We start from the raw sequence: 13,874 nt of genomic DNA on the forward strand, positions 1-13,874 counted from the left end.
AGTTTCCCATTAAAGCTTTTGTTTTTGTGCTGTTTGAATGATTTGTAAAGTTGGGAGTGAGCCCAGGCTGAAGGTGAAGGTAGGCGTCGCCGACCTCCCAAAGCTCCTTTAGATCCTCCTGTTTCCTGAACGTTTGTCTCTGTAGCTTCACCGTCTCGTAGTAGAAAGTAGAAAACATGTAGTCAAAGTACAAAGATGACCTGCAAACCTGCTCTGCTAATGCTGTTGTTGTTGCCTGCGTTTGACAGAGGTGGCGCCAGAGAGATTCAGAAAACCAGGAGCGAACAGCAGAAGAAGAGGAAGAGGTCGGTGAATGTGTAAAAACGTTGTTTTTATGAGGTTTGGGCACAGTTTATTTACAAGACTTTAACCATACTTGGTTTTGATGCCAGCACTAAAGTATTTGTCTAGAAAAATAAAGCAGAACAATTATGTTCATTTATCCTTTTCCTAACATTGAATTTCTTCCAAAATGTTTCCACTCCCCCCCCCACCACAATTTTTTACATTTCTGCCACTTTTTTTTCAGATTTGTCATTTTTTTCCCCACTTTTAACCCACACCCATTTTTTTTTTCACTTTTTCCCAATTTTTTTGTCACCTAACTTTTCAATTTTTCCTCAAGTTTTGATGAACTTGGATCTAAAGATTTTTTCACTTCCTGCTTTTGATGCTTTCATCTTTTCGATACCAGTTTTTTTTAATTACAAACTGGTTTAATGGTGTTTAGATCTCTGCCCGTTTTGTTGCTGATTTCAGTGTTTTCTTTGAACGACAGGACGATGAAGAGGAGGAGGACGAGGAGGAGGAGGATGAAGACGGCTCCAGGTCAGAGGAATCAGGAGAAGTCCAGGAGGCGGCGAGTTCGAAGGTACAGATGTGTAACGTGGAGCAGAAAGTCAAAGGAAATGAAGCGTTTTATTTTGAAGCCTGGTTTTATTTTGAAGCCTGGTTTTATTTTGAAGCCTGGTTTTATTTTGAAGCCCTCGTTCAAGACTATTCATGAAGAATACAGAACCTGCACAATAGTAAGTTCTTTGTCTGGTTTTGCTGCAGAAACCGGACGAGGAAGACTCTGCTCGGGAGGAAGACTCTGCTCTGGAGGAAGACTCTGCTCTGGAGGAAGACTCTGCTCGGGAGGAGGAGCCCAAAGGTGGGACGAGGAAGTGAAGGTGATTTATTGAAGGTTGAAGGTGTTTCTTCATCTGCTGCTTCTCCAGAAACGGAGGCGACTGAAGCCAAAGAGCGACCGCACGACGACGCAGTCCAACCGACCAATGAGACGACAGAGAGCGGCACCAGCGACCAATCAGGAGTCTCCAAGAAGGTGAAGGTTATGTGCATGAATCTATCATTTATAATATAATATAATATAATATAATATAATAAGACACTGACATAAACAGAGGTTTCTCTCCCTGATCCGGCCTCGGCACAAAACCTTTATATCCTCACCTCAGAAATGATTCATATATGATTTCACAATGTTTTGAGTTTAAAATATTGGCAAATACTCTATTCTTTGTCCGTCTCGTTTCACAGCGGTCTCTGTTCAGGAAACTGTCCTTCACTCGTCCGAAGCCACCGCAGGCCCCGCCTCCTGCTGCCGTCGTGGACCCGCCCCCATCCGCCTCTGCCGCGCCGCCCGCCCCGGACACCAGGGGCAGCAGAGCTCTGCCCCGGCGCAGCACCACGTCAGGGGCCTGTGTGCTGCTCTGAGGGGCCGGTCTGTCCACTGAAGACACAGCTCACACTGAAAACTATGTTTTTATAATAAATATCCACTGAAGACACAGCTCACACTGAAAACTATGTTTTTATAATAAATATCCACTGAAGACACAGCTCACACTGAAAACTATGTTTTTATAATAAATATCCACTGAAGACACAGCTCACACTTAAAACTATGTTTTTATAATAAATATTCACTGAAGACACAGCTCACACTTAAAACTATGTTTTTATAATAAATATCCACCGAAGACACAGCTCACACTGAAAACTATGTTTTTATAATAAATATCCACTGAAGACACAGCTCACACTTAAAACTATGTTTTTATAATAAATATCCACTGAAGACACAGCTCACACTGAAAACTATGTTTTTATAATAAATATCCACTGAAGACACAGCTCACACTTAAAACTATGTTTTATAATAAATATCCACTGAAGACACAGCTCACACTGAAAACTATGTTTTTACAATAAATATCCACTGAAGAAACAGCTCACACTTAAAACAATGTTTTTACAATAAATATCCACTGAAGAAACAGCTCACACTTAAAACTATGTTTTTATAATAAATATCCACTGAAGACACAGCTCACACTGAAAACTATGTTTTTATAATAAATATCCACTGAAGACACAGCTCACACTTAAAACTATGTTTTTATAATAAATATCCACTGAAGAAACAGCTCACACTTAAAACTATGTTTTTATAATAAATATCCACTGAAGACAGAGCTCACACTGAAAACTGTTTTTATAATAAATATCCACTGAAGACACAGCTCACACTTAAAACTATGTTTTTATAATAAATATCCACTGAAGACAGAGCTCACACTGAAAACTATGTTTTTATAATAAATATCCACTGAAGACACAGCTCACACTGAAAACTATGTTTTTATAATAAATATCCACTGAAGACACAGCTCACACTGAAAACTATGTTTTTATAATAAATATCCACTGAAGACACAGCTCACACTGAAAACTATGTTTTTATAATAAATATCCACTGAAGACACAGCTCACACTGAAAACTATGTTTTTATAATAAATATCCACTGAAGACACAGCTCACACTGAAAACTATGTTTTTATAATAAATATCCACTGAAGACACAGCTCACACTGAAAACTATGTTTTTATAATAAATATCCACTGAAGACACAGCTCACACTGAAAACTATGTTTTTATAATAAATATCCACTGAAGACACAGCTCACACTGAAAACTATGTTTTTATAATAAATATCCACTGAAGACAGAGCTCACACTGAAAACTATGTTTTTATAATAAATATCCACTGAAGAAACAGCTCACACTTAAAACTATGTTTTTATAATAAATATCCACTGAAGAAACAGCTCACACTGAAAACTATGTTTTTATAATAAATTTCCACTGAAGAAACAGCTCACACTTAAAACTATGTTTTTATAATAAATATCCACAGAAGAAACAGCTCAGAGAAGCAAACTGGAAAACTATTACATCACTTTTTTACAATAGACCTGAAACACAGAACACGCCCCACTGTCCCAGAGCCTGTGGGAGGTTATTACACCATCACTTTAAGGACTTTAGGGACTTTAAGGACTTTAAGGACTTTAGGGACTTTAGGGACTTTAGGGACTTTAGGGACTTTAAGGACTTTAGGGACTTTAGGGACTTTAGGGACTTTAAGGACTTTAAGGACTTTAAGGACTTTAAGGACTTTAGGGACTTTAAGGACTTTAGGGACTTTAGGGACTTTAAGGACTTTAAGGACTTTAGGGACTTTAAGGACTTTAAGGACTTTAGGGACTTTAGGGACTTTAAGGACTTTAAGGACTTTAGGGACTTTAAGGACTTTAGGGACTTTAAGGACTTTAAGGACTTTAAGGACTTTAGGTACTTTAGGGACTTTAGGGACTTTAAGGACTTTAGGGACTTTAAGGACTTTAGGGACTTTAGGGACTTTAAGGACTTTAAGGACTTTAAGGACTTTAGGGACTTTAGGGACTTTAAGGACTTTAAGAACTTTAAGGACTTTAGGGACTTTAAGGACTTTAGGGACTTTAAGGACTTTAAGGACTTTAGGGACTTTAAAGACTTTAAGGACTTTAAGGACTTTAAAGACTTTAGGGACTTTAGGGACTTTAGGGACTTTAAGGACTTTAGGGACTTTAAGGACTGTAAGGACTTTAAGGACTTTAAGGACTTTAAGGACTTTAGGGACTTTAGGGACTTTAAGGACTTTAAGGACTTTAAGGACTTTAGGGACTTTAAGGACTTTAGGGACTTTAAGGACTTTAAGGACTTTAGGGACTTTAAAGACTTTAAGGACTTTAAGGACTTTAAAGACTTTAGGGACTTTAGGGACTTTAGGGACTTTAGGGACTTTAAGGACTTTAGGGACTTTAGGGACTTTAAGGACTTTAGGGACTTTAAGGACTTTAGGGACTTTAGGGACTTTAGGGACTTTAAAGACTTTAGGGACTTTAGGGACTTTAGGGACTTTAAGGACTTTAAGGACTTTAAGGACTTTAGGGACTTTAGGGACTTTAAGGACTTTAGGGACTTTAAGGACTTTAAAGACTTTAGGGACTTTAGGGACTTTAGGGACTTTAAGGACTTTAAGGACTTTAAGGACTTTAGGGACTTTAAGGACTTTAGGGACTTTAGGGACTTTAGGGACTTTAAGGACTTTAGGGACTTTAAGGACTTTAGGGACTTTAAGGACTTTAGGGACTTTAAGGACTTTAAGGACTTTAAGGACTTTAAGGACTTTAGGGACTTTAGGGACTTTAGGGACTTTAGGGACTTTAAGGACTTTAGGGACTTTAGGGACTTTAGGGACTTTAAAGACTTTAGGGACTTTAGGGACTTTAGGGACTTTAGGGACTTTAAGGACTTTAAGGACTTTAGGTACTTTAGGGACTTTAGGGACTTTAGGGACTTTAAGGACTTTAGGGACTTTAGGGACTTTAAGGACTTTAGGTACTTTAGGGACTTTAGGGACTTTAAGGACTTTAAGGACTTTAGGTACTTTAGGGACTTTAAGGACTTTAGGGACTTTTAGGACGTCACTATTTGACTTATTTGAGTCACTTCTTTTTGCTCGTATCATATTTACTAAAGTAAGAGTAAAAGTACTTGTTACTGTGAGTAACTGTTGGACTGAGTCTCATTTATGTTTCAGTTTTGACATAAATTCTGAAAAACAAAACATGAAGCGATGTGAAAGAAACAGAAACGATCAGGAAGAATTCAGAAACAAGACAATAAATACCAGATACTTTAATATTACTCCAGAAGTAAAAAGCACTGTCTGAAAATGTACAGTTACTTCATGTACTGGAGTTAAAATGTACTCAGAGCTTTTCTAATAAACATCTCTGTGTTTCAGACTCGACGGAGCTTCAGGAGGAGGAGCTTTTCTTCGTTTTAGGAGAAATGTCACAAATATCTCGCTCTGAAACGACTGACAAAGTTTGTGTCACTGAGTTCTTCTGCACTTTGTGAAGAACCTGATGAGGTCCCGCTCCTGCAGAGCAGAAGAACCTGGTGAGGTCCCGCTCCTGCAGAGCAGAAGAACCTGGTGAGGTCCCGCTCCTGCAGAGCAGAAGAACCTGATGACGTCCCGCTCCTGCAGAGCAGAAGAACCTGGTGAGGTCCCGCTCCTGCAGAGCAGAAGAACCTGGTGAGGTCCCGCTCCTGCAGAGCAGAAGAACCTGGTGAGGTCCCGCTCCTGCAGAGCAGAAGAACCTGGTGAGGTCCCGCTCCTGCAGAGCAGAAGAACCTGGTGAGGTCCCGCTCCTGCAGAGCAGAAGAACCTGGTGAGGTCCCCCCCTGTGAGCTGAAGCCTCATTAAATAAACATGTTCTGCAGTAACTTTACTGTTTCCAACACGTCTCTCTGAATATATTTGTATATTTGTGTGATATTTTTCACAGTATTTGTATTAAATGTTTATATTTTTACTCGTTCGTTTGTTTGTTTGTTTGTTCCTGGTTCAAAGTTCAGAGTTTCAGTAAATGATGTTTGTATGATCAGTGTTTTATAAACCCTGAGGTCTGCCTGGAACCTCCACCAGTGACTCGCCAGCCACGCCCACGGCGCCTGTACCTGGGGGGTGTGGTCTCCTGGTCACCTGGTCACCATGACAACAGCCCTGAGGAAGCTCCCTGGATGGACAGCGAAACTGTCGGCTCTTTTTGAAAGTAAGTCCAGTTGTTTTGAGTCTAATTAACGACCTGGACGACTGAGAACTCCATGGTTTAATCAAAGAAGAGGCGCTCTGGAGCTCCCCCTGGCGGACACCATGTGGAACTGCAGGTAATGCTTCAAACCAGTTCAAATGACTTTCTTTAATATTTTATACTTTATAAATGTTACTGCACTAAAACATTTGATTTCAACAGTAATAATTATTAAAACTATCTATGTAAAAATTACATTATTACTTTAATGATGAACCCAAATTTAAAACGTACTAATACTACAGCTGTACTGCAGTTTTCCATAAACTTTGTATATTTAAAATACAATAATGTCATATTTACAGTTTATCATTTCCGAAACAAAACTCATTTAAAGCAGAGTTTTCAAAAAAGTCACGTGACTGAATCAGGTTTATGTTGTTACTTTAAACATGTTTTATTTAAAAATTGTAACAATTTACTCAAAACCCTTTGACATAATAATAAAAAGTAAATAACTGCAGTAACGTTTCTTCTGAGAGAGTAAAAAAAACAATAAACTGGATTAAACATCCTGCCCTATTGTACATGTTTTTAGTGGGCGGGGAAACCTACGCAGACACGGGGAGAACATGCAAACTCCACAGAAAGGCCCAGGTGGGAATCGAACCCAGGACCTTCTCGCTGTGAAGCACGAGCACGTAAAAGTACTTCATGAACTCATCATGTAGTAGATTTACTTGTTCATTGATCTCATTCTGCTCCTCAGGACCTGCTGGTGAGTGCAGCTCTATTTCTCCTGACCAGCAGAGGGCGCTGCTGGTCAGGAGAATGAATGTACAGACTTGACTTTAGATGATTGTCTGAAAGAGTCCTCTGAGCTCAATCATATTCATCACCTTGTGATAAGTAAATGATGGAGAACATGTGACACTCTGGTCTCTGCGTCTCAGGTGTAGAAGCTGCGTCAGTCTCTGAAGGTCAGATGTTTGAAGCCGTGAACAGTGAACAGGTTCAAGAATTAAAGATTAAAAAATTAAAGAATGGAGGGAAATTTTGGAAAAATAGGGAAAAGGAAGGGAAAGTGAGTGAATGGGGAAAATAGGCACACAAAAAATCTGGATAAAAATATAAAAGGAGAGAAATAGGGAAACAAAAACAATTGGGGGGAAAAAAAGAGATAAATTCGAGGAAATAAGTCAAAAATGTAGAGGAATAATTAAATATTGGGGGAAAAGATAGCGTCACGTAACTAGGGAGGATCGAAGGCGCATGCGCCAAAAGTGAGCGCAAAAACTATGACGGGGGTTTTGAAGTTTCCATAACAGTGACTAGAACTCTCCAGATCAACACCTGCATGTAATGTTCAGTTCAGCATCATGTCCTGGAAACGCTCTCCAGATGCGCGCGTGGCACTGCAGGTTAGCATAGTGCTTAGTTAGTTGGTTAGTTAGTTAGTTGGTCAGGCAGCTGTGCGCGCTCGCGCTGACGCGGGCCCGCTGTGTCCTCGGGCTTTTTTTTTTTTTTTTTTTTTTATTATTATTATTATTCTGCAGTATTTACGTGATTCGTACATGCATAATACATGTTTTTAGGCATTTTTCTGCGTTATTTCTCATTCAGCGCGTGACGTCAGAGTAAGGCTGACCAGTGGATCACAGATTCATAATTCACAGAAATATCCCAATCTGACGGTGAACGCGGATATAAAGTTTATTACTGCACTTTTTGACCGTCTGGAGTCAGATTATGATGAAGAATCTGATCTGACTTCAGTCAAAGTGTTTGTTTCCTTTTAAACCTTACGTAGTTTCTTAGATTGATTAATACGTCTCATTACTTTGGCTTTTCTTCTGTTTTCTTGGAATTTCCTTCATAAATCTCACAATTTCCACCAGATGTTATGTTTATATCACATAATGTATGTCTATGATACTAAATAAACCAGGTTTTTACCCTAAAACACTGTTATTTCAGTAAATCCGGCTGTGACTGAACCACTTCTGGACATGTTTGACCCAAATCTGTTCATCTGGAGAAACTGAGGAATCAGATTAAACGTGAACGTTTCTTCTTCTTCTTCTTCTCTATTATTATTATTATCATTATTACTAATAAGAGTAGGTCAAGTAAATGTATTTAATCTGTTTATTTATAAAGTAGTTTAATACCGAGTTTCAGTTGTTTTATATCTGTGATCCACTGCTCAGCCTTGATGACTGATAGTTTATTCACGAAAACCGTTACATTTCTCCACTGTTTTCATCTATGTTTTTTTTTTTTAAATAGATGATGTGAGTCAGTTGTGTAGCAAACTGACAGCTTTGTGTCTCGTGTGGGTTCTCTCTTTTTCTCTTCCCCTTTTTTTTCACCCAAATCGATTTTAAATACTATTCTATGTTAATATTTGAAAATCAGACCAATTTACTCCAAAACCTTTGACTTCAAAAATATAAAGTAAATGATTGCGCCGGCGCTCCCTCAGGCGGACACTTAGTGGAACTGCAGCTTCTTTCAGCAGTTTATTGTTTTAAATGTGTTTGAACGTCTCTCCTGTAAATGATGCGGAGTTTAACTATTTTAACCTTTGTTTTATAAACACTGAGTTCGTTTTTGTCACAAAGTTCTTTATTTTTGTTCTGGTTTTGTTTTCCATAAAACAAGGAACAGCGCCCACAGGATCTAACCAATGACGCTCTACTAAAAACGTCACTACGTATCATTAATTCAACCAATCAGAGACGCCCAATAATAAATCTCGGAGATTAAAGACTCCTGCTCGACGTGGCAGTAGCTCAAAGAGTAATAATAACAATAATAACAATAATAATAATAATAATAATAATAATAATAATAATAACACACGGGGGATAAAAGAAAACAAAGAAGGGGTTTGAGGAAAAGCTCGTTTGCAGAGGTGGGTTTTGATACTGATTTAAAGTTTGGGAGTGAGTTCCAAAGGGCGGGGGCTCAGCTGTATTCAGGTCCAGCTGGGATGGAGGTGGGGCGGAGGGAGGTGTGGGTGTAGGAGGATCCAGGTGGGATGGAGGTGGGGCGGAGGGAGGTGTGGGTGTAGGAGGATCCAGGTGGGATGGAGGTGGGGCGGAGGGAGGTGTGGGTGTAGGAGGATCCAGGTGGGGGATTTACTGCAGTCCATGGGTTTGTGGCAGGTTTCAGTGAGACAGAGTCAATCCACTTTATTGTCGATGATGAACTGACAGAGGAGCAGCTTTTATTGCTGACTGATCTCGTGTCTTAAGAGGCTTTGACTCTGAAGTTACGTGACGAGTGCGCAGATGACGTATGCGGATGTTGTTGTTGTGCCGGTGCACGGGCGCACTGGAGAGATGGAAACTGTTTCCACCGCTGAAGTTGTAGAGGAGATGGCGGCGGGAGCCTCGGTGGATGTCGGGACGGAGAAGACGGGCTTGTTGCAGAGTTGTGCTGATGTCCAGTGAAGGAGGTGCGCGGGGGCTGAATCTGAGCAGCTGCGAGGACGCGTATGAAGCGCCGCGGTCGGAGCCGGGGATGGAAACAGCCGCGGAGAGGCAGCAGGAAAGCCACGAACAGTAGCCGCGTTGCGGACAGGCTGCCCCGGAGGGCAGGCCGGCAGTAACCGGGTTGTATTCCGCTGCTCGAGCGGAACACAGCGGGGTTGGGCCGTATCAGCCCCGGGAGCTCACAGCACAGTCACACCGGGACAGGCGGCAGATGCGGACGACCGGGCACAGACCAGGCCACATCGGTACGTAAAAACCGTGTTGAGAAGCGGCCGCCAAACCGCGCCCGCGTCCTCTCACTTCCGGTCACTGACGGACTAAAAGGAAGCGGAAAAAAGAGCGTTTGTTTACTGGTGTGTCGTGTGTAAAGCAAATGTTATGGGTTCAATTCCTCCTCTCTCAGACAGTCCTCTGTAACCTGAAGTCACTGTTCTGTCTGAATGTGTGAACTCTTGGGGAGTTGTGTGTGGTCAGGGGGCCAGTCTGTGGTCAGGGGGCCAGTCTGTGGTCAGGGGGCCAGTCTGTGTCCACCTCTTCAATAAACGGAGATCTGCCATTTTTCTCCAAAGAGTAACCGGGCTCTGCCTCTCTCTGCTCTCGCACCTTTACACTCATTACTTCTGTCAGACACTTTCTTGGTGATGACCGTCATTGTCGGTTTTTTTTGGACCCGTTTTTATCGTTTTTGACCCGTTTTTGTCACTTTTGTCGCTTTAAATGACCCGGTTTGTCGTTTTTGACCCGTTTTTGTCACTTTTGTCGCTGTAAATGACCCGATTTGTCGTTTTTGACCCGTTTTTGTCACATTTGTTGCTGTAAATGACCCGATTTGTCGTTTTCGACCCGTTTTTGTCACTTTTGTCGCTGTAAATGACCCGGTTTGTCGTTTTTGACCTGTTTTTGTCACTTTTGTCGCTCGTAATGACCCGGTTTGTCGTTTTAGACCCGTTTTTGTCACTTTTGTCGCTGTAAATGACCCGATTTGTCGTTTTTGACCCGTTTTTGTCACATTTGTTGCTGTAAATGACCCGATTTGTCGTTTTCGACCCGTTTTTGTCACTTTTGTCGCTGTAAATGACCCGGTTTGTCGTTTTTGACCTGTTTTTGTCACTTTTGTCGCTCGTAATGACCCGGTTTGTCGTTTTAGACCCGTTTTTGTCACTTTTGTCGCTGTAAATGACCCGGTTTGTCGTTTTAGACCCGTTTTTGTCACTTTTGTCGCTGTAAATGACCCGGTTTGTCGTTTTTGACCCGTTTTTGTCACTTTTGTCGCTTTAAATGACCCGGTTTGTCGTTTTTGACCCGTTTTTGTCACTTTTGTCGCTGTAAATGACCCGGTTTGTCGTTTTAGACCCGTTTTTGTCACTTTTGTCGCTCGTAATGACCCGGTTTGTCGTTTTTGACCCGTTTTTGTCACTTTTGTCGCTCGTAATGACCCGGTTTGTCGTTTTTGACCCGTTTTTGTCACTTTTGTCGCTTTAAATGACCCGGTTTGTCGTCTTTGACCCGTTTTTGTCACTTTTGTCGCTCGTAATGACCCGGTTTGTCGTTTTCGACCCGTTTTTGTCACTTTTGTTGCTTTAAATGACCCGGTTTGTCGTTTTAGACCCGTTTTTGTCACTTTTGTCGCTTTCAATGACCCGGTTTGTCGTTTTTGACCCGTTTTTGTCACTTTTGTCGCTTTAAATGACCCGGTTTGTCGTTTTAGACCCGTTTTTGTCACTTTTGTCGCTTTCAATGACCCGGTTTGTCGTGTTAGACCCGTTTTTGTCACTTTTGTCGCTTTCAATGACCCGGTTTGTCGTGTTAGACCCGTTTTTGTCACTTTTGTCGCTTTAAATGACCCGGTTTGTCGTTTTTGACCCGTTTTTGTCACTTTTGTCGCTGTAAATGACCCGGTTTGTCGTTTTCGACCCGTTTTTGTCACTTTTGTCGCTTTAAATGACCCGGTTTGTCGTTTTCGACCCGTTTTTGTCACTTTTGTCGCTGTAAATGACCCGGTTTGTCGTTTTCGACCCGTTTTTGTCACTTTTGTCGCTTTAAATGACCCGGTTTGTCGTTTTTGACCTGTTTTTGTCACTTTTGTCGCTGTAAATGACCCGGTTTGTCGTTTTCGACCCGTTTTTGTCACTTTTGTCGCTTTAAATGACCCGGTTTGTCGTTTTCGACCCGTTTTTGTCACTTTTGTCGCTTTTTTGACCCGTTTTTTTTCCGCCTTTTTTTTTTTTTTTAAAAAGTGGCAAAAAAAAAAAAAAAACTTTTAGCTGCTTTTTTTTTTTTACCCGTTTTTGTCACTCACCCATTTTTCTCCCCCCATTCTTGTCCCTGACCTGTTTTTGTTGGGGGGGGGGGGGGGGGGGTGTTCCTGTTTTTGTCCCTTTTACTCGTTTTTGTCGACCTATATTTGACACCTTTTTTTGTACACTTTTTATTGTTTTTTGACCCTTTGTTTTTGTTTTTTGACCCTTTGTTTTTTGACCCTTTGTTTGTGACCGTTTGTTTCCCTCAGTGACACTGAGACCAGAGCCAGGCTCGATCCCACAACCTTTAGACCTTTGTGATGCCACTTTCATTGTGCAGTGACTTGACCTCTGAGCCACAGCGGCTCTGCTTCCTCAGGTTCAGGTTCTTCTATAGGTGCTTATAGAAGTAAAGCTCAGGGAGGAAGAGGCTCAACCAGACAAAACAAACACACTCACTGGAGTTTGTCAGGGCAGTAGCTCAGTGAGGAGAGCGTCTGGTTACTTGTGTGTCGTCTGGGAACCAAATGTTGTGGGTTCAATTCCTCCTGAATCCTCAAAGAAGTACTTTTAGTACTTAGTGCCATCACTAAAGTATAACGTCACTAAAACCCTGCAGCTCTCAGAACCATCACAGGCTCAAGTCAAACTGACACAGGTGGGACTCGATCCCAGAACCTCAGGGTCAACACACTTTTAAAGTCCTGTGATTTAACCACTCCACCACATCAGGATACAGATGTTCTCTGTCATGTGTTTATTTGACTTCACTTAACAGACGCACAGTTGATTTTATTGATATTTATGACATTTAACTCCAGATGTTTGCTGTGGCAGGAGCTCAGTGACTAGAGCTGTTGGTTAAAGTGAACCTTCCCTGATCTAAAGGTTGAGAGTTCGATTCCCGCTCTCTCACAGAAACCTCTAGTTTTAAACCTTTACTGTTTGAGTTTTACTAAATTACAGACATGGAAGCAACGTGTGGGACTCGAACCTACGACCTCAGACAGATGAGTCATCTTAAAGCCCTGTGCCTTCACCACTGCACCACATCTGCACACTGTCTGTCCCTGTTATGAGTTTATTTGACTTCACAGATGCACAGTTCATTCATGACTAAACTTCTGTTTCTCAGATGTAAAAGCAACAGCAAACAGGACTCGAACCTATGACCTCAGGGCAGGAGAAACTTCTTAAAGCCCGACATCTGAACCACTCGACCACATCAGCACATTGAAGCTGTTTCAGTCTCACCGTCATGAGTTTGTTAAAGTGAACTGAACGTCTCAGTGACGAGAGCCGACAGTTGAAAAAAGCGTCCCTGATCCAAAGGTTGCGGGTTCGACTCCCGCTCTCTCACAGAAAGCAGCGGTTTTAAAGTATAGTGTGGTTTAGTGCAGCTGTTGGTTAAATGTGTGACGTCTGATCCTTTAGTTTGAAACTTTAGTTTGAAACTATAATCTGAACCAACGTCACAGACAGAATTGGATCAACAGCCCTGGCACAGGCGGGATTCGAACCCTGCACGTCTTTGCAGCAGACGCTTTTTTAACCCCTGGACCATCAGAACATCTGTGAGACTCTCAGATGATCAGGCTGAAGAAGCTTCAGCTCCTCAAGCACTCACACCTGAGTCACCAGTGAAGGTTCAGCTTAAATCTACAGACGTGGATGGTTGTCCTCGTGTGATGAAGGCCAGAGAGTAGAGTAAAAAAAAATATCAAGCATGCAGTGCCCTCGATAACCTGCAGATGGCGCCACACAGGCTGTTTTGGACACAAAGACAGGATTTCAACAAATATGCTCTAAAGTGACAAAATAGTGACAGATACACGTAGACAACACTAACACACACGTTTATACAACTTAGCTACAGAAAAGTTGATTTTGGGGTTAGTTGTTTTTAAACTGAACTGAATCTTCATTTATCTGAGATTATCCACATTTACAGACTAGCTCAGTGAGTAATACAAACACAAATAATAATAAATGAATTAAAATAATAATAATAATAATAATAACAAACGGGGGATAAAAGAAAACAAAGAAGGGGTTTGAGGAAAAGCTCGTTTGCAGAGGTGGGTTTTGATACTGATTTAAAGTTTGGGAGTGAGTTCCAAAGGGCGGGGGCTCAGCTGTATTCAGGTCCAGCTGGGATGGAGGTGGGGCGGAGGGAGGTGTGGGTGTAGGAGGATCCAGGT

General features: G+C 41.5%; 1 protein-coding gene across 1 annotated transcript in view; it reads left to right on the forward strand.

Moving 5' to 3' along the window:
• The window catches only part of LOC306981943 (uncharacterized protein), a gene marked incomplete at its 5' end in the record, with an annotated part of 28,086 nt that extends 26,341 nt beyond the window's left edge, over positions 1–1,745 (forward strand). Inside the window, 5 exons of the mRNA XM_079581683.1 lie at positions 834–871; positions 1,057–1,065; positions 1,120–1,153; positions 1,194–1,327; positions 1,543–1,745. Coding sequence (XP_079437809.1) covers positions 834–871; positions 1,057–1,065; positions 1,120–1,153; positions 1,194–1,327; positions 1,543–1,719 — 392 coding nt within the window. The 3' untranslated portion in view covers positions 1,720–1,745. The remainder of the gene's footprint in view (positions 1–833; positions 872–1,056; positions 1,066–1,119; positions 1,154–1,193; positions 1,328–1,542) is intronic.
• Positions 1,746–13,874: the final 12,129 nt, after the last annotated feature.

This window comes from Gobius niger, assembly GCF_951799975.1.
Source record: "Gobius niger genome assembly, chromosome: 23".
NCBI classification, from domain to species: Eukaryota; Metazoa; Chordata; class Actinopteri; order Gobiiformes; family Gobiidae; genus Gobius; species Gobius niger.